Source organism: Mixophyes fleayi, chromosome 2 (genome assembly GCF_038048845.1).
Source record: "Mixophyes fleayi isolate aMixFle1 chromosome 2, aMixFle1.hap1, whole genome shotgun sequence".
Lineage (NCBI taxonomy): Eukaryota > Metazoa > Chordata > Amphibia > Anura > Limnodynastidae > Mixophyes > Mixophyes fleayi.
The window spans coordinates 19770212-19795486 of NC_134403.1; the positions used below are offsets into that span (position 1 = coordinate 19770212).

The following is a 25275-nucleotide window of genomic DNA, read 5'->3' on the forward strand; positions in this document are numbered from 1 at the left end:
CATGGGTATAACAAATATAGCCCTATAGTATCAGCACCTTAATGTATATGGTTTTGTATATCAAACTGTAGCCTGAGCCTGGCCAAACTGTGGCTCTACAGGTGTTTTGAAACTATACGTCCCAGCATGCCCTGCCAGTTAGTAGCCAGCCAATAGCTGGCACGGCTTGCTGGGACTTGTAGTTTTAAAACACGTGGAGAGCCACATGTTGGCTAGGCCTGCTGTAGCCAATCAGAGCATTAGAACATCCATAGGACCAGACTAAACTGTAACCAATCAGAGCATTACAACATCCACAGGACCAGACCAAACTACAACCAATCAGAGCATTGGAACATTTGTAGGACAAGACCAACTTGTAACCAATCAGAGCATTAGAATATTTACAGAACTTGACAAATCTGTTGCTAGTTAAGAGGAAATTTTTCAAAACTGTTTCACAAAATATTCACCCTATTCTGGAGTTCTGCTGGTGGGATAAACCTCAGGTCTTTCTCAGTACTGCCCCAACCACACCACACAGAAGAATAATTGCCCGATGTTATCCTAACTCTATTCACTGACTAACTTCTGCAAAATGAGAATTTAGATATAAACGGTGCAGAATGGCGATGAGCGGGGCAGCAAAGAAAAAACTGAAAGCCAGAAATCTGTATGAAATTTCAATGCAGCTTCTCTCATCTCTAGCCAATCAGAGCAGAACACAGAACCATTCTTGTAGGGCTGGCCCAATCTGTAGCCAATCAGAGCAGAACACAGAACCATTCTTGCAGGGCTGGCCCAATCTGTAGCCAATCGGAGCAAAACACAGAACCATTCTTGCAGGGCTGGCCCAATCTGTAGCCAATCAGAGCAGAACACTGAACCATTCTTGCAGGGCTGGCCCAATCTGTAGCCAATCGGAGCAAAACACAGAACCATTCTTGCAGGGCTGGCCCAATCTGTAGCCAATCAGAGCAGAACACTGAACCATTCTTGCAGGGCTGGCCCAATCTGTAGCCAATCAGAGCAGAACACAGAACCATTCTTGTAGGCTGGCCCAATCTGTAGCCAATCAGAGCAGGACACCGAACCATTTGCAGGGCTGGCCCAATCTGTAGCCAATCAGAGCAGAACACAGAACCATTCTTGCAGGGCTGGCCCAATCTGTAGCTAATCAGAGCAGAACACAGAACATTCTTGCAGGGCTGGCCCAATCTGTAGCTAATCAGAGCAGAACATTGAACCATACGCAGGACTGGCCCAATCTGTAGCCAATTAGAGCATTAGAACTTTAGCCGGGGCTTAAGCTCAGACCTTTTTAGATTTACGCAAAAGCCCATATTTATCCGCCTCATGTATAGACAAGGACACACCCACTATGTTTTGTACTTAAAGTGGTCTTAGAATGGAATTTGTCCTCTCCCTCTAGATTGTAAGCTCTCACAAGCAGTGCCCTCTCTACCCTCTGTTTCATGCCCACACCTTTGTCAACCTCATGTAGTCATTGTGTATTTATGTAGGATTTATTTTAATGCACCATTTGTTAACCTCACTGTCCAGCAGTTGCCGAGGCACCTTAGGAATATACAATGAGGATTTAGTACACATATTTTCCGCTTTCTTAATGACCCTTCCCATTTAGACCACCAGATGGCGCCAGCCTTCAGACCGTCATTTCACCCCGTTAATCACCTACTAGTTTTGGCGGATCCCACACACACATTGGGGTATATTTAAGAAAGCACGGTAGTGCACTATCGTGCACTTACCGTGTAAATTAGGCCAGGATGTGCTCTCCGCAAATTTATTAAAGGTGCATCGCAGCAGATATCATTGATATCTGCTGCTTTGCACTCCTGATCGTTTTTGCGAGCAGTCATCATACAACAGAATGGTGACTGCTCCTGGCCGCAATCTAACAAGTCCCGAAAAAAATATTTTTTTCGGGAACTTGTTGTGTTAATGAAGCTGGCGTACATCATAGGAATTACTTGTAAAACTTGTGCTCTTCGGTATGTCCAGCTCTGCTTCGGAGAGCAGAGCTGGACAGCGCATGCGCAGGGAGTGATCTTGTGATCCCTCCCTGTCACAGCCTCAAGTTCTCCGGTCGGCACATGCGCAGTAGCATGAAGAAGATAAAGTAAGCCGAAGAGGAGGAGACCTGGAGCCAGCGCGACGGAAGAGGCAGTGGGGAGTATGGTTTTTTTTATCACAGAAACAGCAGTTTTTCGGAACTGCTGTTTCTGTGATCCATTTTTAATAAATTTGAGAAATACATCAATCCTTATCCATGCGATAAGGATTGATAAGTATTTCTCGTTTTGTCCGATAAATGATAAAATGTGCCCCATTGAGTGCACAGTAACCAATGTATAACTAGGTCACTGTGCAGTATCTATAGTATTACTAAAACCAGAGAACGAATGAAAGCAAATTGCTGCAGGTCTGTTTTCTACCCCCCAAGCAGCTGTCAGCCACGTGTGCCATTCTTATAACCCCAATAACCTGATATCTATGGCTCAATTTTTTACATTTTTCTGCCAATTGTTTTGCTAATCGTAAGGTCCCAGCTTCTCTCATCTCTGCTCTCCGTACACTTCAACAACACGGGCGATATCACCCAACTTCTATCTTCATCACAGCTCACACCCTTTATCCATAGATGGATACAGAGAATACCCTCTCCTGTTATCTGCCAGGACTTTGGTGACATTTACAGATAATTCTGCAAGTTTGTTTAAAACTGCCCTAACGTAGAAACCTGAAATTGCATTTAAACTGAACGGCCCGTGCCTTTAAATCGAGCATCTGAGGCAAGCTGCTTTCTGAGTCAATTCAATTCTCTCTTATTAGTGTTGACCTGATTAGTTTAGAAACGGTCTACTGGGATTTGGAGAGATAATGAGATAACAACAGACAATAGGCTCTTAAGAACAAAACTTTGCAGAATACAGTTTAGTTAACTCGTTGAGGCCACTGCGCGCTCGTGATTGGCTTGGGCCTGTTGTTGGGATCCTCCCTTGCCACAACAAGCGGATGCCGGCTCATCAACTGCGCTGTAAGTACATGCCGGGAGGGAGATGACCATTATGAGACTAAGCACTGGGGGGCGCCAGATGTCCACTTAAAATTCACACTTGAGCTTGTGCCCAGATTGCTGCGCCCTGATGGTGCATTGGTACATTGTTACTGCCGCTCTAAAAAGTGTCTTTTGGGGCAGCATTTATAAAAACTGTTGCACAGGATAAAAACGCTGCATGAAAACACCAGCGCATATCAGACAGAGACAATGGGTTTGTTAGAAGCTTTTTGAAGGTCACTGTAGGCGTCCCAAATCCATTTACCCGCTAGTAATGCCACAGCCTGAGTAAGACTTTATGAGGCCCTAGGTTTGGGCCCCCTTTCCCCCCTCCGTTTGTCCAATAAAAACAGGTTAGAGTAATCTGGGCCCTTGGTCCCTAAGGATGATCCAGCTCCAGCATATGGGTAGAGCAAGGTGCGTTATGGAATCGCAACACAATCAAAACCAGCGCCCGAACGAGTGGGTATAGTGACGTTAGAAACGATGTGTTCCGTTTCCAGACCTGTTCACATGCATTGTCCTTGCGTTATAAAACAATGCCGCAAGTTGGCCAACGACCGGTCGATCAGCTGTTTGGGCCAAACGACTTAGTCACTGTCAAACTGGATGAAATCCATCCGTTCCGTGCTTGGGCCAAACCGGCAGGAACCCTTGTGGCTCATACTAGAGCAGTGTTGGCGAACCTGTGACACTCCAGGTGTTGTGAAACTACAAGTCCCAGCATGCTTTGCCAATATATGGCATCTTATTGCTGGAAGGGTATGCTGGGACTTGCAGTTTCACAACACCAACACTGTACTAGAGCCTGCTAGGCCAATAGCAGTCATTTTCTGGCCGCAATCTTCAACTCCCTGCATGTTATTTCAGATCAGAAAATTATTCCCCACATTCTGAGGCCCCAGGTGCTGCAAAACCGGACACGTTGCGATATCGCACTGTGTGTGACCAGCTTAACCGATAACGACTAAGCGGACGCCGACCTTCATGGTCTTAACTGCACTAGAAAAATGACAGTAAGGGTCTGTTTGGTTTATGTGGGTTACGCCACATTTCTGACAGTTCCAGTTCTCGTTCCGTTTAGAATTAAACTCGTTAGTTAGCCGTCTTGCTTGTAGATCTATGAACAAACACCTAACTTCCTTTAACAATGTGTGAGAAATAAATACATTGATGCATTTTCATTTATATTCCTTTAAAAAACAAAACAAAAAAAAAACCACCCGCCTTGGGACCACTGCACCATCACGTACCGCGGGTCGATGAGTCCATAAATGACGTCTTGCCTCAGCTTGATATACTGCTAAGCACATGGCAAATATTCAATATTTCATTAATTATCTGTATTGCTTCATAGAGCGACAATGAACTTACTCTTTCTGTGTGTTCAAACACACATCCGTGTATTTAATAAATTGTAATCTCAGCCTTGACTTCCTAAATCAATAAGACAATGCTTATTGAACGCTGGAATAAAAAAATAAAAAAAAACCCTGTGAATTGACGTCCAAGTTTGCACATTTCAGAGCGTGGCTCCTGCGAAGGAGCCCGGTTGCCGGGGGCTATGATTGCCTTTTGACCTTCTTCTACATCAAGATCTGAAAAAAAAAGCACTTGTCCTTTGGCAGTTATCACAAGGGGCCAATACAGCACGGAAGGAGCTGGGTCTGTAAAAAGGTTTTCAGCTTTACAAGGCTCCAGAAGGGAAAGCCTTATTTTTTCCCCATTAAAGTCACAGATTGCACGTTTGACCTCTGACAAGACTGCGAAAACACCCTCAATAGCAGAGGATTAAGGAAAGCTAAAAATACAGAAAGTCCCCTGAGTGCCCAAGCCGGCTGCGAGGCTATCAGTGCCCAGGACAGGTCCCTTTATCTCAGCGTTCAGAGCCTATTCATTAGGCCGGGGGTTCTACTACTTACTTGTCCTACTTTCCAGAGATCTATTTGCAGAGCACAAGTATATTATATTTCTAGTATACTCAGTAATGTACGGTGGACATTTAAAGGAGATGCAAATACGATCGTCTGAGCAGGATATTCTACTGTGTAAAGCATTAAAAATGGGTTTTCCACCACTGTGGGGTGTTTCACACACTTGCACCACATAAGTACCCAGAGTGGGGTACCTACCCTGGGAACGCTGATATTTTTTCAATGCCGGGCTCCGTGTTCCCTGTAAGTGGAGATCTCCGCTGGAAAGCTTCAGAAACTATTTACAAGGGCAGCACGGTTGCGTAGTGGTTAGCACTTCTGCCTTACAGCACTGGAGTCATGAATTCAGTTCCCAACCATGGCCTTATCTGTGAGGAGTTTGTATGTTCTCCCCGTGTTTGCGTGGGTTTCCTCCGGGTGCTCCGGTTTCCTCCCACACTCCAAAAACATACTGGTAGCCTAATTGGCTGCTAACAAATTGACCCCTGTCTGAGTGCGTGTTAGGGAATTTAGACTGTAAGCTCCAATGGGGCAGGGACTGATGCGAGTTCACTGTACAGCGCTGCGGAATTAGTGGCGCTATATAAGTAAATGGTGATGATGATGTCACACACTTTAATTACAGCTGGCTTCTGATTGGCTGTCTGTAGCACTCAACCAATCAGGAGCTGGATGTCCTTTCTACCCATGTGTCAGGTCCCTCTGCTCTTCACATGAATACAGAATCCTGCGGGGCTCTGGCGATGCAAGAAAAACACTAACAGTGTAATTATTCCATTTACTATAATTATGCTGCATTTTAAATACAGATAATAAAATATGCTCCCGTTATTCATAAATATTGTCTTGATTTGGTATTTACCATTGTAACACTACTATAGAGGAAGCAATTTTCTTAAGTACAACTGATGTCCCATTGTACGGCTTCGGAAAAGCACAGCAGGAAATCCGTTAATGCTGAATATTTTTTTTGTTAGCAGTATAATGAAAAATTGAATGTATTAGCACATTTTGTAGCTAGTTAACATCAAAGAACTTCATGCACTTAGAAGATGCACTTTTCCACTAGAGACGTGACCTCTCCTAATCATTATACAGTCATCTGACTTATACAGAGTGGAGGCGCTAGTGCCATCACTGACAGCAGGAATGTGTGCAGAGAAAAGGGTTTTATTTAGCTCTCTGGGTTATCAAACAATGTACATTATTCTATTTATAGGATACGTTCATTCGGAAACAAAGGATATATCTTGGTAATTATAAAGTAAAAATAATTCTAGTAACATACTTAACGCTTGTAACAAGTAAAACTTTATTTTTGCGTTCTGTGAAATAATTACATTTCCTCTTCACCTAAGATGATCCCTGCAGCATTAAAGTCATTCTGTTTTCCCTTCATTATTAGGAAGAACATTTGTCTGACCAGTTTAATGTAATTATGCTGCGTTGGATTCTCGCCTACAGGAGAGGGGCGTTTGCTCACAGATGTGACTTTCGCTGTGTGCGCTATATAGAATCCACTCGTCCTGCAAACGCCTGCCCTGTAAGCCGACGTTAAAGACCATCTGTTAGTATTTTTAGTAAGGAGCTGAACATCGAAACAAAGCTGTGTTTACAGGTTCCACATTCACCCCATGGATACATAGAGAGGCGTCGGTAGAGCCGGAGAAATAGGTTTTCTCCCTTGTATAAAGAGGCCCGTTAGTATCCACATTCTAAAAAGTCTCAAACTTCACCACTTGCCCCCACAGAACATAGAACCCATCAACATCAGGGTGGAAACCGCTTTGATTGTACCGCTCACAGTACAATACACAGGTGACCACGTCCACTATTGCAGGCCATCCTTGGGATCTTTGAGACAAGACGGACAAGTGACCTGACAGTCCGGGGTTAGCGGTTATGTTTTTCCTGCTTGAAGAGCCAGTAGACCCCCGCGGATATCTCCGGAGAGGTGTACGGCTCTTCTGGAGATCTTCACACCCACGAAAATTCAAAGTTTAAAAGTTTAAAGCAACAGGAGGTGTGCGTGAACGTGTGTCCCTTTCAGCACCACATGAATTTAATATGAGATTTTATTTGTAAAAGTTTGGAGACCGCTGAACCCCTGGGGGGTGGTGTCCTGGCTCGTCACAAGTGTTTGATCAATGTGATACGACACTGTCTGGAGAGATACGTTAGAGACGCAGGGACACACGGATGCTGCTAGCGGCTGGAGTTTATCCATCAATGATTATATAACAGGCAGTATCATATTTAAAATCTGTTTAGTCGACTGGAAAGATGGAGACTGTACGGTAAAAGCTGCGGCTTCTGGGTCAGTGGGCAGCTGTCAGGATGCTAAGGATGATTTGCGACAGGCCTTCAAACCACGAGGAAAGCTTAATCTGTAAAAGCCAGATCTGTAGAAGCCAAACAGCGGCCGTCCGGCTCTTGTTACAATACATGTCCCAGAATGCAGTAGAGGATCATGGGAGCAAGTGACATGCAGTAAGCCTGATCTTACCATCACTATGAGGAGCACTGATACGCAGGCAGGCGTGGGCCCAGCCATATCTCTGTCTGAGACGGCGATAGAGACAACATCGTCTCATCACTCATACAAAGTACCACAATCATATGTACATCATTTATTTATATAGCGGTAGAAGATTCTGTAGCGCTGTACAATTGGGAACAAACATTAATACAACAATACTGGGTAATACATACAGAGAGAGATGTAAGAGGGCCCTGCTCACAAGCTTACAGTCTATGGGATGATTTTAAAAGAGAAAAATTGTAATTGTATTGTCATTATTTAGCACATTTTGGGCAAGGTGCTCAAAATTAAGGAGAAAAGCCTTGTCCAGAAAAGTCCTACTCATTCTAGATATAGGGCCTGATTCATTAAGGATCTTAACTTAAGAAACTTCTTATTTCAGTCTCCTGGACAAAACCGTGTTACAATGCAAGGGGTGCAAATTAGTATTCTGTTTTGCACATAAGTTGAATACTGACTGTTTTTTCATGTAGCACACAAATATCAACTTTAAATTTTAGTGTACAAATAAGCTATCAGGTATTTGTGTGTTGCATGAAAAAACAGTCAGTATTTAACTTATGTGCAAAACAGAATACTCATTTGCACCCCTTGCATTGTAACATGGTTTTGTCCAGGAGACTGAAATAAGAAGTTTCTTAAGTTAAGATCCTTAATTAATCCGGGAGCAGAGGGGCGTGGTCAGGCACCAGAGAGGCGTGGCCAGGCCCCAGAGGGGGCAGAAGGAAAGAAGAACCATTGCTCTGGTCACCTCACCTAAGTGATTTGTCTTTCCTTCTGGTACCCCGGTGGGCCTGTCCGACCACGTATTTGCATCCTTGGCAACCAAATGGTTACAAACCCTTCACGTCTCCCATCAATGGGGGGGAGATGCTGTTTTCCTCGTTAATAAGTATTGTATAATAAGCAGTAATTTGCTATACAGGGGTGGAGCTGAGCTTACCTATAGAGCAGTCATGACCCGTCCAATTGGGGTCACAGGTGCAGACCCCGGTCTCGGCCTGGAGAGTCCCGTGTCCGGAGCACTGGTCCAAGCAGGTGGCTCGCGGGTTCTCGCAGCTCGTCCCTCCCCAGCCGACAGCGCAGTGACACACGCCTTGCACGCACACGCCTCGTCCGGAACACGTAGGGTCCATGCAGTCCACTGAAACCAGGACAATGGGCGGGGTTAGACAGACGCCTGCACGTCACACCAGTCACTTATACTACAGGAACATTGTACAAATCACTTTATAACAGTCAGTTAGTGCTCAGTGTAAAGTGTCACTGTCTACGATAATTCCACCACTAATAGAAACATTTGTGTATTTGTGCGCATATAAATAACAGACAAATACATACAAATTAAATGCATGACATAAAATTGCTGTATAAACCTGGAAATATGCCAACTACCAAGTAAATCCAGTAATACTGGTAGTGATGCAGAAATTTAGTATTTCACCAACTTTTGAATGCGATTTAGCTGCTCTCTTGCATTTAGATGAAATAAGGTTATCCAGAATGAGGTTTGCATTTAATGGAAAATGTCATTTCCTATAGAATTACAATATTATTATTATAATTAGGCTAGTAAATATCACATTATAACTAAACAAAGATAGACAGGGCCAAGAGAGTCAGCTACAGGCTAATGACATGTACTTTAGGTTTCTAGGTACCTGCATTGTATACTGTGACCTGCAGATATCACCTTTTTCCTTTTATATAGGTTTGACATTATTTACAGGGTCACTAGGGGGCTGTGATTAAAAACAGAACACAGGTAACTGTGCAGGAAAGTACCATCATCCAAACCAACCAATCAGATCCCATCTGTCATTTTAAAAGTAGTTTAGAGAATAAAAGCAAACGCCTGATAGGCTGTTCCTGGCTCATCACCTCTTTAGCACAGTTAGGTTATCTTAAATGTGCCCTAATGATTGTAGAACACATTTCTCTGGCTTCTATACAATGTGGGAACAATCTACAATACACTCTGCAAGAAAAGGGAACATTTCTATTGACTTTAATTTATTTTCTGTTATTTGTATCCAGGGAAAAAGGAAAGAAAATCAGGATTTGAAACTGGAACGTAGGGAAGGAGCTTCATTCCGTGGTGGGAGAAGGGAAGGGGGGGGCAGCTAGTGTATAACCGCGGCAGATGGGATGAACATAGCAAAGAGCATGGAACAGATGACAAGCAGCGAGGGCTGAGCCATTAATCATACACTCTGAAGGTCAATGGGAAAAAGAGAGAGACCGGTTCTACAGAAAGGGTCTCCATCACGTCCAGAGAGCCGTTTCTGCTGCCTCAGCTCACGGCCCCAGGATTAGGAGAGTGGAATGTACGTGTCAGACCTCAACATTTATCATAATCCTGCCCCCATTTTTCATCTTTCAATGAGAACCCTTCAAAAGATGTCTCGTACAATGGTCTCTCTAATCCCCCCCACCCCCTTACTAGCCTGGTTTGGGGGCTGCTTTATCTGGTGCGGGATCTGGGGCAGGATTAGGAGTTGTACTTTCTTTGTTGGTCTCCGTTCCTTGGTGGGTCAGTGGACCATAGTTGATTTTGGGGTGAATGCTTCAAAACGGGAATTTAGAGGCCTGGACAGGAGGCTGTTGGGAAGATGGGGGAGAACCTTATCTTCATGGTACAACAACTAATAACAGTTAGATTAAAGTTATATGTTTCTGCCTAAAGCCTAACCTTAGATCTCTTTCCACATCTATAGATGTCGTATAGTCAAAGGGAACCGGGGATCCAAAGAAAATACAATGCAGGGTTAAAAACTTCAGGGACATTTTCACTCGAATTAAAGCTCCTTATTTTATATTCTGCACAGACTTTCTGATATGGTACAATATCCTTATAGTCACATGGTACCATCCAGCATGTGTCATGAGGTACACCAGAGGCATCGTCACCGTCTAGCCCCATCAGACTTATATACACTTGTGACTGAGCGAGATGCGATCAGTGGGATATCCTTCAAATTTTTATATTTTTTTCTTTCGGGACAGATAGGGCTTTCTTTTGTTATCATACATTTTTTTTTATTTCATACACTTTATATGGGGAATTGGGCAAAAACTGGTGGGAGGGGGACATACTTTTTTTTCATAATTCCTCCCAAGGTTATACGGGCAGCACGGTGGCTCAGTGGTTAGCACTTCCGCCTCACAGCACTGGGGTCATGAGTTCAAATCCCGACCATGGCCTTATCTGTGAGGAGTTTGTATGTACTCCCCGTGTTTGCGTGGGTTTCCTCCGGGTGCTCCGGTTTCATCCCACATTCCAAAAACATACTAGTAGGTTAATTGGCCCTAGTCTTTGTGTGTGTGTGTGTGTGTGTGTGTGTGTGTGTGTGTGTGTGTGTGTGTGTGTGTTATAGAATTTAGACTGTAAGCCCCAATGGGGCAGGGACTGATGTGAGTGAGTTCTCTGTACTGCTCTACGGAATTAGTGGCGCTATACAAATAAATGATGATGATGGCTAATTTTAGGCAAAAATTGCAACCAAAGAAACGTCCCCCTAAGAAAGTAACCAGCTACTTCTCCCTAGTACAGAAACGCTGAATATACATTGTTACAAGGTCTGATGTCGTTACAGGGCCAATTAAATAGCTATATATATTTTAGTTTTTTTAAGCTATTTTTCTGACCCATGTCCCCCCATGCATCCTTGTATTAAGAGAACCCTAGTAATAGCAATATAATAGTATCTGACATGTCAGCTAGCAAAATATCACTACAAGGTGATAATTCAGATGTGCCGGGGAGACCTGATTGACTCCCCCCCCACCACCCCCGCCCCTCTAATATGTCCCCTCCCTGGCTAGGAGGAGCCCCCGTGCCCAGGAGACATATAAAGAGTCCCAGAAGGGCCCCTGATTCACCACCATCTGCAGAGCGCAAATTCAAGGTCACACTGGGTAATCGGGGAGCAGTTATAAAGAATATTGTTCTATATCTTATGTATTCCAGGATTGGGCTATAGAGAATATAGGACCAGTCCACTGCTTCCGATATCCCCCCCCCTCCTCCATATTGGTATAATCCGCCCTGCACCAGGTTATACACAGCAACTTCATACACATCTGATCCACTCGCTGGAATCATATCATCGTGTCACATACAGATAAAGATCAATTATGGGGCAGTTTCCTGTAGTAAATAAACAAAACATTCTTAAGAGATTTACCTTCCTCACAGTTCTCTCCTTTGTACCCGGGGTTACAGATGCAGGTCCCGATAATACAGGTGCCGTGGTTACTGCAGGACACGTCAATGCACTGATTGGTGGGGACATCGCATTCAGCGCCTTTCCAGCCGCTATGGCACAGACACCTCCCCTTCATGTACTGGCCGTTACCACTGCACAGTACGGGGCAGGAGGCTGGGGGCACAAACAGCAAAGGTTTATTTCAGCAAGAAAAATAAAAAATCCTCCTGTAACATTCTTACAATGCGCTAAATGCTGTGTTTGTCCTATAGAGGTATGTGTGCATCAGTTTAACAGGACCATCACAACTCTGTGCTGCTGGAGGACCCTGCTCCTTCCACTATATAACTCTCAGTCTCTGGCTTCCTGCTGCCTCCATTCCCCTCCTCACATCATGTCACTGCCCCTGTCACATGCAGCCCTGTCCTCACTAACACATCCCTCATCTCCTGATATACTCTGTGCTGCTGGGGGACCCTGCTTCTTCCACTATATAACTCTCAGTCTGTGCCTTCCTGCTGCCTCCATTCCCCTCCTCACATCATGTCACTGCCCCTGTCACACGCATCCCTGTCCTCACTGACACAATCACGCAACAGATTTATGAGAAAAAGCTGCTCAGACCCTAGTCACACACTGATAAATAATAAATATATTGAATCTGCCTCTAATATAAGTTTATAATGTGCTATGACAACAGATAAATAATTATGATGTGTAAGACACTAAAATCTTCCTTCAAAGCAATCTAATAACTGTAAACAATCTCTCCAACTGTAAAGAACTTTCTCTCACTAACAGCAAAGAACCCTTCCTACTGTAAAGAATTTGGCCCAATAAAAATAAGTGTATATACTTAAAAAATTAAAAAAATAAAATAAAAACAAATGTAAATGTTTTTCGATTCATAATACTAAAGGTTTAAAAAAATACCACTAAAGAGAAGGTGAGTAAACCAGCGCCAACACACTGCAGATATACTCATAACCTATCATAAACTCACCTTTTACTGGGGGCTGCCAGGATAATCAAAAAGCAAAAAAAAATGAAATGATGACATCTACTTTTCCCTAAATGTCTGTTATTCTAAACGTTTTATGTGTGAGCAGAAAAAACAGGATGGAAATGTCCTCGGTAAGATACATGTGGCTAACAGGGCAGTTTACTATTCAGTGATTTCCACTGTGGATAGGACTTTCACAGAAATATGGTAGCATGTAGTGAAGATGAAGGAGAGTTGGGTCACTTATTGCGCACAGAACATATAAGATGTTTCCTCACCTCTTCCGCAGTCTGGCCCAAGAAAACCCAGAAAACAGTGGCAGTTTCCGGACACGCATTCCCCATTTCCATAGCAATTACTGGGACAGTCATCCACGGATTCTGAAACAGAAGGACACAGACATTTATAGACGTTTATTCCACCGCACATGGTTCTTATCTACATCTAATTATATAGGTTCAGGCTTGGGGTCTACGAGTGCCCGTGGGACATTAGAGGAAACTTCACAGGGAAACACTGAATTTTATACAATGTTGAATTTTCTACGAACCAGTGTTTTTTAACTTGAATTACAGACTGCAATAAAGGCTCCACGAGTCTGATACTTACGTTATTGGAACAATCAGACCCAATATTACTAATTGGCGTCCTGATTATACCGCCAGACTTGTTTCCATTGGCTGTAATTGATCTTTGCAATATATTTAAATTGGAAATATACACACCATGATATGACCACGCCCACATTCACACTACGCTACTCTGATTACAAGGGCTAGATTTTTTTGGAAAAGTGAAGGTGTTGCCCATAGCAACCAATCACGTTCTAGCTCTCATTTATCTAGTACATTCTAGAACATGATAGCTAGAATCTGATTGGTTGCTATGGGCAACACCTCTACTTTTCCATGTTAGAAGGTTTGATAAATCTACCCCCAAGACAGTGGACATCTGGACAGTGTTGCCAAAATAGGGACTGTTGGGTAGCAGGTATACACATATTATATTATATAGGTATATGTACTTTTTATGTATATATTTTGTTAAATATATCTTTCTTTGCCAATAAAATAAAAACAAAACCAGTGGCATAAAGGAAAAAACATTATATATGATACAATACTAGGCAAGTTGTTTAATGTAGAGGTGCGCACATCCCTCCACACACAGTGGAGGCAGCCATTTTATTTGCTGAGCCACTGCAAATAAAAAAAACGCAGGCTATCAGTTTTCCAGGAGGCAGCTGCACCACTTTGTGCGGACGGCCATTTTGTTTGCTGAACCAACGTTCACGAGTGAATGCAACCCCACAAACATGGATGTGCCTACAATGAGGCGACCAGAGGCAGGTGTCAAGGGCAGCAGTTCTTTGGGGGTGAGCAAAATTAGGGAGTTACTGTAAAATGGTTATTTTCTTGTTTAAAGTCGAGAGAGGGAGATATATAGATGTATATATATATATTTATTTTTCCGGGTCCCAAACCAGCACTGTAGCACTGGAAATCCCGGACAGAGGGTGTAAGGGGCGGGGCATGTCAATGGCGTCATTTTGCCCCCGCCCCCGCGGTAGGAATGTTGTTTTGATGCGGGGCCAAAATGACGCGATTCACTGCAAATCGCGCTATTTTGCCCAGGTAGTTGCCGGATGCGGGAGACTTGCCTGCTCTCCTGGGAGGTCGGCAGACAGACCCGGATTTCAGGAGTCTCCCAGACATACCTGCTCCACCCCCCTCTTGTTATCTACCTCACTACAAACTATTATGCTTGCTTAGGAAGCAGTAAGTTTAGAATAAAATGGTCTTCTGTATTGTTCTTTAATGGCACAACTTACAGGAAGTAAGACGTGCAACCACGGATACTACTCCCAATCCCAAAAAGCGTTAGTTCTGATAAGTTCCTTAAACTTTTACACGTACAGTATATTTGCAAATTGTACCAGTAGCTCTTTATACTAAAACAGCCTGTAATCTAGGTTAGTGCGAGACCCTAAACTCCTGTCATTAATGCTGCGAGCAGTATGATACTATTTTCATAACTACCTGTTGTCAATTTTGGAATATTTCTATGCAACAAAAGATTCTAATCAGACGTGTTCCGCTCAAACGCCACCCGTTCATTTCTTAAAATCTACGGTCTGCGGAGGCTCTGAGTTTACAGGTAACAGAGCCGGTGTATACGTAATTAATCAGACATTGCAGTGACTTCATCAGAGAGATTGTGAAGAGCATAGTGTGATAGGAAGCAGAGAGACAGCCCTCTCCTCCACCACTTGTGACTCTAATCTCCTGTGACCCCCACATCCCATGTTTGAGATTTACTAACGCTCGGCAGTGCTGAACGGCACACATGGTAAATATTGCTATTTAAATCCAGGCCTTGAATTTGGCTTTTTAGAGACCTACACCTTCCATTTAAGTGGCTCCTGACAGACAGCGGAGACATGTTTCAATTCAGATGAAATACAGAGAAAACGTAATGTACCGGGAACAAAGAGTAATCCCCCTATTAGAGCATTTAGTGCAAATCCGAAAATCTGCACTTAATATTTAACATATGCTTTTTAAAGGGCCTATTGGTTACAGCGTTCGGCGGAGTTTAAAGTGGCTCAGAACTGCATTTATAAATAGACCGGCATTGCTCGGACTTAATACGGCATTGCCTTGTTTTGCCCTCTGAAACATGATTTGAATTAGTCAAAGAACAATTGATTTTCAAGACTGTTGGTACCTTGAACCTGGATTTTACATTACAGTGTTACTCATATGAAATCAGACTGTGTATGAATACCAGGGCTTTGCTGCAAAACTTCTTCAAAAACACGGGCAAGTGTTGCCTCTCCCACACCCAGCTGTCTTGCAATTATACCCCTCTTGCAAAATGTTAGGACTTATCCCCTTTGCACTAAGCCGCTCTGTCGGCATGCTGTCACCCAAGTCTATGACCACTATTGTAGAATATAAAATGTGGTATTATGCATTGTGTCAACATATTATCAATCACAATGCAGTTTTTCTGGTATTGTATTACGACTTTATGCGCTCAAGGAAGCAAAAGTAAGCGGACATTGCAGAATCATTTTTATACTGTTGAACCACGGTGGCTCAGTGGTTAGCACTTCTGCTTCTCAGCACTGGGGTCATGAGTTCAATTCCCGACCATGGCCTTATCTGTGTGGAGTTTGTATGTTCTCCCCATGTTTGCATGGGGTTTCCTCCGGGTGCTCCGGTTTCCTCCCACACTACCAAAAACATACTGGTAGGTTAATTGGCTGCTTTCAAAATTGACCCTCGTCTGTGTGTGTGTGTGTGTGTGTGTGTGTGTGTGTGTGTTAGGGAATTTAGACTGTAAGCTCCAATGGGGCAGGGACTGATGTGAGTTCTCTGTACAGCGCTGCAGAATCAGTGGCGCTATATAAAAAAATGATGATGATGATCCAGCACTTTTATTGTGGAAAATACATCCAGCAACTTGCACTGAACAAGAAACTGTGTATTTTATGTATGACAAACCATTTGCTCATTTGGTCTTCCCCATCGAAGGCTGGGAAACTTGTATATCAAGCTGCTTTCATCACTAGGCTCTGTGAACTGCTCTCACGCAAAGAACTGTCTGTCCCATCATGCCTTGCGTCACTAACTGGAGTGTCTTCCTTCACACAATGACAACAGACAGACAGGCACCTATCAAGCTAGGTGGGTGGGTACACAACTGCTTCTAGCTGTCTGAAGATAGAGTGCTGGCAATGGTTAGGAACCATACATAAGCCAGGAAGCCACTGTGAGAATGATGAACAGAAACACCTCCACCTCCCCCCTTTCTGCAAGCATCCATGGTTTGATCCGCAAAGATATTTTCCTGTACCAGCTTTGGGCCCATTAAACAGCATCTATCAGTGTATTCATTTTCAGCTGCTACCTGAAGTCAGTCTTCTATCAATCCTTGCTAATTAGGTTTGCCATAAATATGCACGAATGCAAGCAATTATCATACCAGAGTCTACCCACTAGGCAACCTGTGTGTTAACCCAGGTCCAGATAGATACTTCCCACTCAACCCAAAGGAGACATGTGCAAACACAAAAGTAGGGGTACACTGCTTTGTGCCCTAATCTGTCACAGTGAATACAGCCCCCCGGGTGATTTTCAGGCACCCCTGGGTGGCTAATCTGGGGACACTTCGTCCTGGACTTTCCTGCTGCCTGCATTTTGGCCAGAGGACGGCGGTAGCCTACCTTGACGGGGAGTCTTCTCTACTCGGTCAGAAATAAACTTGATCTGGGCCAAGATGAGAAAATCAATAGGGGTATAACCTAACCAAATGCCTGGGACGCTGTTAGAGAGGGCTGATTCTCAGAACGCAGAGTCACAGCAGACTGTTGGTATACATGTATTTTGTCAATGGGTTCTGATTCAGTAAACACGAAACCGACTTTCTCCATAGAAAGTTTCAGCTCCGCTCAGACAAAAGGACGTTGTTAACGAGTCCTGCAGCATGCGGTATTCCTACAATGCAAGAAGCTCTTTGTTTTATTCTGCTTGACACTTGGGAATTCTGGGCACAGATTTGCATAACAGGTATAAAAGGCAAAAGGGTTATTCTCAGAATTCTCTTATCTGCATTCATAGAAAGCAGCAGCTTGCTAAGGAAGTCCCTGGATAGCATAATGGGACCTTTTTAAATTCAGACCTTTGCAGTAGACGGTGCCCTTGGCAGATGGGTCCCATTACCCAGTGCTTCTGTGAGCCATCTTAATTCAATATCTAAAATTATGGCTGTGGGGTCAGAAAAATAAAATGTTCAGGGTACTTCAAGTCCTCTAGTAAAAGCAGGAAACGACCAAGGTTTTATATTTTTAATGCATCCAAATTTACCTTACTCCTTGCAAGACTGAGTAATTAAAGTATATATTATAGCAGCAACCCACATAGCCTTTTTCTTTTCTTTAAGTAGCAAGTTAAGTACCTTTTTAAGCATGCACATGAAAGTCATTTTTCTTAGTTGTCCGCCTATAAATCATTATATCCTTTTCAAAATCTCTCTGGAGGGCAGACAAGTATGGCTGCCAGTCCAGCTCATGGACTCTCAGCATGCCATGTGATAGCAGAGGGGGTAATGAATTTTACAGTGCAGAAAGAGTTCAGAGGGGCGTTCCAAAGCCTCTCTGCTCACTACATCATGTGGCATATGACTGTGGTTGTCATGGTAGTCACACAGCAACATGCTAACCATGCAGAATTATATATTATTAATAGTAGCTGAAGAAACAAACCAAGGAAAACAGTAATTACCAAGATTCTTCCTATACCCTTCCACAGTGATTTATGTTAAAAAATGCCTAAAAACCTAAAATAGAAATAGCTATATATAAAAGAACATTCACAAACACATATACATAACATTTCTCTTACCTTGACACAGTACGAACTATTGTCCAACTGAAGCTAATTAGTGCCCATCAATAGGGTTATGCATAGGACAAAAATCCCCCCCCCCCCCCATGATTATAATGCATAGATGCCAACATTGGCAGCTTGTGTCCTGGGAGGTGCAGTGGGAAGGTGGTGACAGCTTTGGGGGCGGGGCTAACGGTGCGATTCTTCGAGCCCCACAATTATGCGTCCATGACGCTAATAAGCCCCGCCCCCTCCATTTACTTTCCACAGCCGGTCAGGAATCGGAAGAATTGCCCTCTCTCCCAGGAGTCTGATCCAGATTTCGGGAGTCTCCCGGATGTTCCGGGAGAGTTGGCAAGTATGTTATAATGTTATATTAGCATCACTTGTGTTATACATGTATAAATTCCCATCTGATCTCATCATTTTTATCTCTGATGTTTTAACTTCAGTCTCATAGACGGAATAATAACCCCTATACATTATAATATATATTACAGTTCACCTCGGAGATCCGTAACCTGTATAAAATAACTGCCTTTATATGGTTATTTTAAATCCTTGGTGACTCATAATGCCTTTATAATTTACAGTCGGGGGTACAATGTTCCTTACGCCTCCAATATATGAAAGCTCATGAAAGATTTTCGGTATATATTTCGGAATGTTACCAGTTGGCAACTAAACACCCCTTATCCTGCAAGTACCGTTGAGAACACATCAGGTTAAAAAAAAATAAGTGTCACCCATTCTTTAGAATATATGCAGTTTCTCTTTACAATGGCGTCTAATGGTCTGACATAATTTTAGAATTATCCAACAATTTGGAACACCAAATCATGAAGCCTTGCACAGATGGGAGTCCAGTGACCCTGGGGCCCCTGAGCTGTTAGCAAATCTGTCTTTGGAACAAACACTGCGCTGGCAAGCTGTGCCTCAAATTGGCTACAAACCGCATTCCATGAAAAAACCCTGCAGTATCTTTTCAGAGATGATAATGTTCCTGGTAAGTATGATCCAAATTAAAAACCAGAACATTGAACAAAAGCGCTGATTAAAGTGCATTTTAGAAATTAAAAATGAAAGGCAATTAGTTCATTTTTGTTTTTTATATCTATATATATATATATTTTTTTTTTGTATAGAGGATTTCGGATACAAAGTAACTATTTTCTCCCCGACTGTGTTCCGGGGAATACTAATGACGGATGGGATTTCATTAGCAGATGCACTCCTGCGCTTTGATGTAAACCACCTTTTAGAGTCGGGAATATTATCCGGAACCAAATCAGTCCCAATTAACCTGGACAGATCAAAGGAATAATAAAAACACACAAACAGTCCGACGAGCCCTAAACATGATCAGTGGATACTATGAATATTACAGCAATGGCAGCAGGACCATTACCTACTAGTGAAGGGCTTACAAGAGAGGATCTGCTAATGTCTGCTGTTTGATCGCTCTCTTCATTGCCATTTGCTTTGATTACATGGTAGGACTGCAAATGCAGCACATTAAAATTAAACGGCCAAAAGGCACTGTCCTAAGATTAGCAGTAGCAGCCGGCTATATAAGCTGATGTCCGCAGGGTCTATGACACACTGCGCAGAGTGTTCTTACCAGGACAAACACCATGGCAGGCATAATTCATTTCTTATTATTTTGATTACTATTATTATAAATGACTTTATTGTATGCAAAATGTTAAAAATAAAAGGCTAATATTGTCCTGCCTTGTTGGTTGTTTACCAGTTAATTAAAATGAGGCAGATTTGTGGTCATTCACCTATCGTACAGTAGTTGTGATTTGAGTGCTTAATTTGCTTTGTTTTTTAACCTTTTATGGGTTTATTTTTCCAAATTGTTGTGGTTTGTTCCGCACTCTTTAGCATTAAGTCATAATTAGTTGATTTGTTTTTCCCCCATCCTTAATTGTGGAATTAAAATCCTGTGCGTAGTATATTTCTCCGCCTGCCCTACGCTGACGCGCTTGTTACAGCGCTCCGTGTGTACGTCTGGATAGAGAGCAATTAGTTTTTCTTCTACAGACTATGGGGCACATTTATCAATATTCACATAAAGTGAAAAGTAGTTTTCAATACTTCTCACATTTATGTACAGCCGTGCACAGAAACAGCAGTTCCGAAAAACTGCTGTTTCAGTGATAAAAAAAAAATCATACTTACCCCCCTCTTCGGAAGCGCTGTCTCCGGGTCTTCTCTTCACTCTTCAATTGCGCATGTCCAGTTCCAAGAACTGGACATGCGCACACAGATCCCCTCTCTGTCTCTGCCACGATAGTGGCAGAGAGAGAGCGCTGAGTGGCAGGGAGGGATCATGTGATCGCTCCACACATGCGCTGTCCAGCTCTGCTCTCCGGAGCAGAGCTGACAGCATTAGATTTCCTCAATTCGGATGATGTACGCCAGCTTCAGCATGACAAGTTCCCGAAAAAAATGTTTTTTCGGGACTTGTTAGATTGCGGCCATTCTGTTGAATGGTGACTGCTCCCAAAAACGAAGAGGAATGCAAAGCAGCAGATATCCATGATATCTGCTGCGATGCCCCCTTAATAAATTTGCGGAGGGCACTGTGGGACCTTAATTACCCGTTAAAAGCACTATCGTGCTTTATTAAATATGCCCCTAAGTGAGCTGCATTCAGGGCCGGCGAGAGGAAGCACAGCTCGATTTCCGATGGCCCCTGAGGCTACGCAAGTAGTCTATGAAAAGCTGGAGCAGCATGAACATCCTGGGGGGGGGGGGGGGGGGGGGGGTGGACATATGGATCAATATTAAGCTGTAAGTCCGCGCACCCACTTTACCTGGCCAGAATCCAGCTCACATGGATCCCCACCAGCTAAAAGTTAAAGGCACCACATTATTATTATTATTATTAGAGCATTATTTTCGTCTTTAGACACTCCGGATAACCATAGATAGTAACATACTTGCCAACTCTCCCTGAATGTCAGGGAGACTCCCTGAAATAGGGGTGATCCCCCTCACTCCCTGAAGAGACTGGCATTCTCCCTGATGCTGAGCCAGTACAAGACGTGGTTGGCTTCGCCATCTGTGGCATGATGACACAGTTCAGAAATTGTGTCCTATGTCCATGTATTGATGCCTATGGAGGTGGCCATTTTCATGGAGACCAAGATTTAATCAAAGACTGACAGGTAAGACAACATGACTCCAGTAATGGAGACTGAAATGTAAAAGACACTTCAGTCTCTAGAGAATCATTAGCTGCTTTTCCTTAAAGCATAGTTGCCTACTCTCCTTCCGCATTTCTGGGAGACCTCCCAGACTGCCAGAGAACAGGGCAATCTCCCAGTTCTCGCACCCACAATAGATACGTTGTGGGGGTGGGGCTTAATTATGCAAATATTGCTTCATCTTAGCCCCGCCCCTGCTGTAATTGGCCAAAATTGTGACAATTGTTTAGGAGCGGGGCCAAAATGATGCCATTCATCAAGCCCCGCCTCTGCACGCCCAACTCCCCCGGGATCTCCCTGAAGCCAACGAGGAAAAGTTAGCAAGTATGGATAGTAAGCTTGTGAGCCTCTGACCTCTCTGTCTGTATTACCCAGTATTACTGTTTGTTCCCAATTGTAAAGCGCTACGGAATCTGCTGGCGCTATATAAATGAATGCTGATGAAGATGATGTTACGTAGTGTATAAAATGTTTTTCTTGTGATATACACTCGCAGCTTGTATTGGCGCTGAAGATGCTGTACCTGTCCTTGTAGGATTACTAGAGAACAACTCTCTACAGACAAATACAGCATCATTGCAGGTAGAGCCCATATTAACAGATCAGCAGCAATGTTTCAGAAGAAGACCTTTTAAAAAAAAATAAAAATAATCCTACACACTTTAGAAGTTATTTTCTGAAATGAAAGCACATAAGACCCTCTGACGGCCGTGTAAATGTTCCGCTATTTCTCATACATTGAATTTGGACATTAGATGGCATCATTCATCTGAACTTTGCTAATTGCACATCTTGACCCTGGCCGCTACCACTCATGTTAATGAATAAAATCATGCAGAAAAATAAAATGTTCTGTTCCGCTTCACTGAATATTTATATTATACAAAAGCAAAGGGAAACTTGTGTGCAAATATATTCAGTCTAACATTGGTGCGTCACAGCTTCAGCCACCTAAGTGCACTTATTCCTGCTCACAATGATGGACTGAGATCTAGTCACACAGGGATAGCCAGGGAAATGAACGTCTAACGGGCAGCTTTGTGGTATCTAAGTGCTGGTAAGCCGAGAAGGGAACGTATAGCTAAACTAATTACCTGGTACACAGCTTTATCCACGTCCACTGGTGGAGTCATGGGTCCAAATCTGCTTTGAAGAATGAGTATTGAACATTTAGCTCACTGTCTATCTAATCACAGACACTGATGTTGGCCCGTACTGTACCCCCACTTCTGTGCAGCGCTATGTAGTAAGCGTATAATGTCTCTTAACACGTCTTCTGTGACAGTGGAAGCCAAGCACAAAAACAAACAAACAAATACATAATTCTGGACATTGCACAGAACAGACGTGCACCAATAGGAGTGGGAATTGCCATATTGATTTCTCTGGTGAGCAGTAATGATCTATCACTCCCAGACCTCCATAGCTGACCCGTCAGACCCATTCATCATGAATAGTGACAGAACAGCAGCTTCAACAAGTTCCTGAGCCAGGAAGTATGTTAGTTTCACACCAGCTTGCACTCTAACATGCCTCTGTATACCTCTATGTGACTGTATACAGATAACATCCTGCACTCTTACGGTTAGCAGCTCGGCTTTATTTTAGGAAGGTATTTGCTTGCAGTAACGTACGCACAGTACATCTGCTTTACTTCCCCTGTCCTGGAGCATTATCAGCAGGTTCAGTACATACAGAGCGAGCGACAAGGCCGCTGGCAGTGTATAATTATAAGGCAAATGCTTGGCAAGTAAGCATTAGAAGGAAAACTTACGGCACTGGCAAGTAACAGCAAGGCTGCGTGTCACGTGACAGTGCACCCAGATAGGCCCTGACCGTGTGTATGAGATATGATGGTGGCGTGTACTGGGGAATGGGGGCAGTGTGTGGTAATGGTAGATGCATGCCTTGGCATAATGTTATCCTAATTTCCCTCAACGTCTAGTTATATATCCCCTGAGCTGCGTGTGCCCAACTGGCAGTCTCTGCGTTCAACAAACAGCTATGACGGCAGGAATTGGAGGGAACCACACCTGGCAGCCATCTTTCTTTTCAAGCTACAAGCCAGGCCGACGACTCCGCCTCCTTCCTCTCATTTGCATACAGACGCCAGCTTAATTGGGCAGAAAGTGAACTAAATGAAGCGATTCACAGCGAATTGCGTCGTTTTGGGACGGCAGCAGCGGGATGCAGGAGATTTGCCAGCTCTCCCGGGAGTCTGTGAGACTGACCCAAATTTCTGTAGTCTCCCGGACATTCCGGGAGAGTTAGCAGGTATGCTTGTGCGTTATTAATGTATTTTGCTTGATAAGCCTACAGTTTGATACCGATACCCCCATTCTGGGCCTTTGAGTGAGGACCAGCCCCGTTCATTTATCCATCAGCCTTTAAGCCAGTGGTTCCCAAACCAGGTGCCGTGGCGATCTCACAGGGGTGCCGCGGCCAGGGACGTTGGTAAGCAAGGCGGGGGACTACTTGGTAATTACTTTGGCTTAGGGGTACCTTAAAAAAAACCATGGAGATCCTAATGGTGCCTCAAACTGAGAAAGTTGGCGATCCACTGCTTTAAGCAGAAGCCAGCCTTTAAATCTTATTTCCTAGCTTAGAGTAGGTCCGAGTGTTAAAGGCTTTGATTCTAGACTGGCAGATATTGGAATGTGAAAAATACACTTTGACCAACCTAAGGATAAATTACCACAAATCAAGTCAGAAGTCTGTGATATCGCACATATTATACTGTATTGGTCTAACAAAGCAGGCACACTAGGCCACTGCATAGGGTGATTCTTTAACCCCTAGACGAATCACCCTAAGCACAGACCTGGTGTGCCTCTCGCTTTCTCTTAACCTTGGACCAATGTTGGTCGTTCTCAATTTGAAATCTTAGCATTTGGCATTTATCTGGTTCATTACAAAGCATTTCATTTTTATTACAAACATCTGCATCAATTAGATAACTGTGTCGAGAAGGCTACTAAGCATCCCAGTCGCCAATACCAAGTGAAATGTTCACCTGGCTTCTTTTGGCCTCATAGTCTTTGCCCGCTGTGACATCACTCAGACCCTCCATATGTACCTTTATTCTATACGCTTAGTGATAAGTAATTAGGCGCACAGAAAACATCAGCGTAGGTCAGATTATTTTGTGCACGCAACAAGTGGACAAGTGAGTTTAAGACGACTTTTCACCCTACCTGGCAATGCAGCTTTAAGCTGTCATTCTATTCCTGTGGTACTATTCAGGGATAATAACCACTCACTAATGTACCACCCTGTACAAGGGACAATTTGGAGATCTGAACACAATTACTCATTTTAAGTGACTGATGGAGGTCTCGAACCCGCAACCCCCAATATTGAGGTCCAGCGTTCTTTAAAAGCGTTCCTCTCCTGTACTCAGAATTGTGCCCGCTGCAGTCGAAATGCAGTGTCGTAACCCCCCAACCCCAGATCAGCTTTCATCACCATTGTGTGCCTACAATGAAAATATAAATGACAGTCTTTAAAACGCCATCTGCCATTTCTATACGTCTTTCACAGGCTTCTGGGGCTGACACGTGCGTCTGTTTCCTTGTCACTTTCTCAAGGCACTAAAAAGGAAGCTTTAAGAAACATCAAATTGATTTAGACAGTAACTTTCTAGAACAATAAACCAGATGACAAAATGTAAAACCCACACACAAAAAAAAAAACAACAGAGCTGCCCATGGATTGCACTGTACCAGATATAGAACCTATCTGGCAAATCAGATACAGTCGTTTGCAGGAAGGTTTTAATGTCTGGGTTTATTTAGGAAGTTGGCGTTCTTTTTGCCAAGTGACACTAAAAACTGAACAGTAAAACCAGTAACTACATCTTCTTTGAAGAATTGTGTACCCATGGCTCCGAGATGCTAAAAGTACACTAAGCATTTCA

General features: G+C 43.4%; 1 protein-coding gene across 9 annotated transcripts in view; it reads right to left on the reverse strand.

The window, feature by feature from the left end:
* Positions 1-25275, reverse strand: part of TENM4 (teneurin transmembrane protein 4) — a 1040112-nt gene that overhangs the window by 76484 nt on the left and 938353 nt on the right. For all 9 annotated transcript variants that reach the window (XM_075198626.1, XM_075198625.1, XM_075198627.1 and 6 more), the window contains 3 exons: positions 13027-13128; positions 11725-11919; positions 8481-8681 (listed from right to left, as the gene is read on the reverse strand). In XM_075198626.1, coding sequence (XP_075054727.1) covers positions 8481-8681; positions 11725-11919; positions 13027-13128 — 498 coding nt within the window. The remainder of the gene's footprint in view (positions 1-8480; positions 8682-11724; positions 11920-13026; positions 13129-25275) is intronic.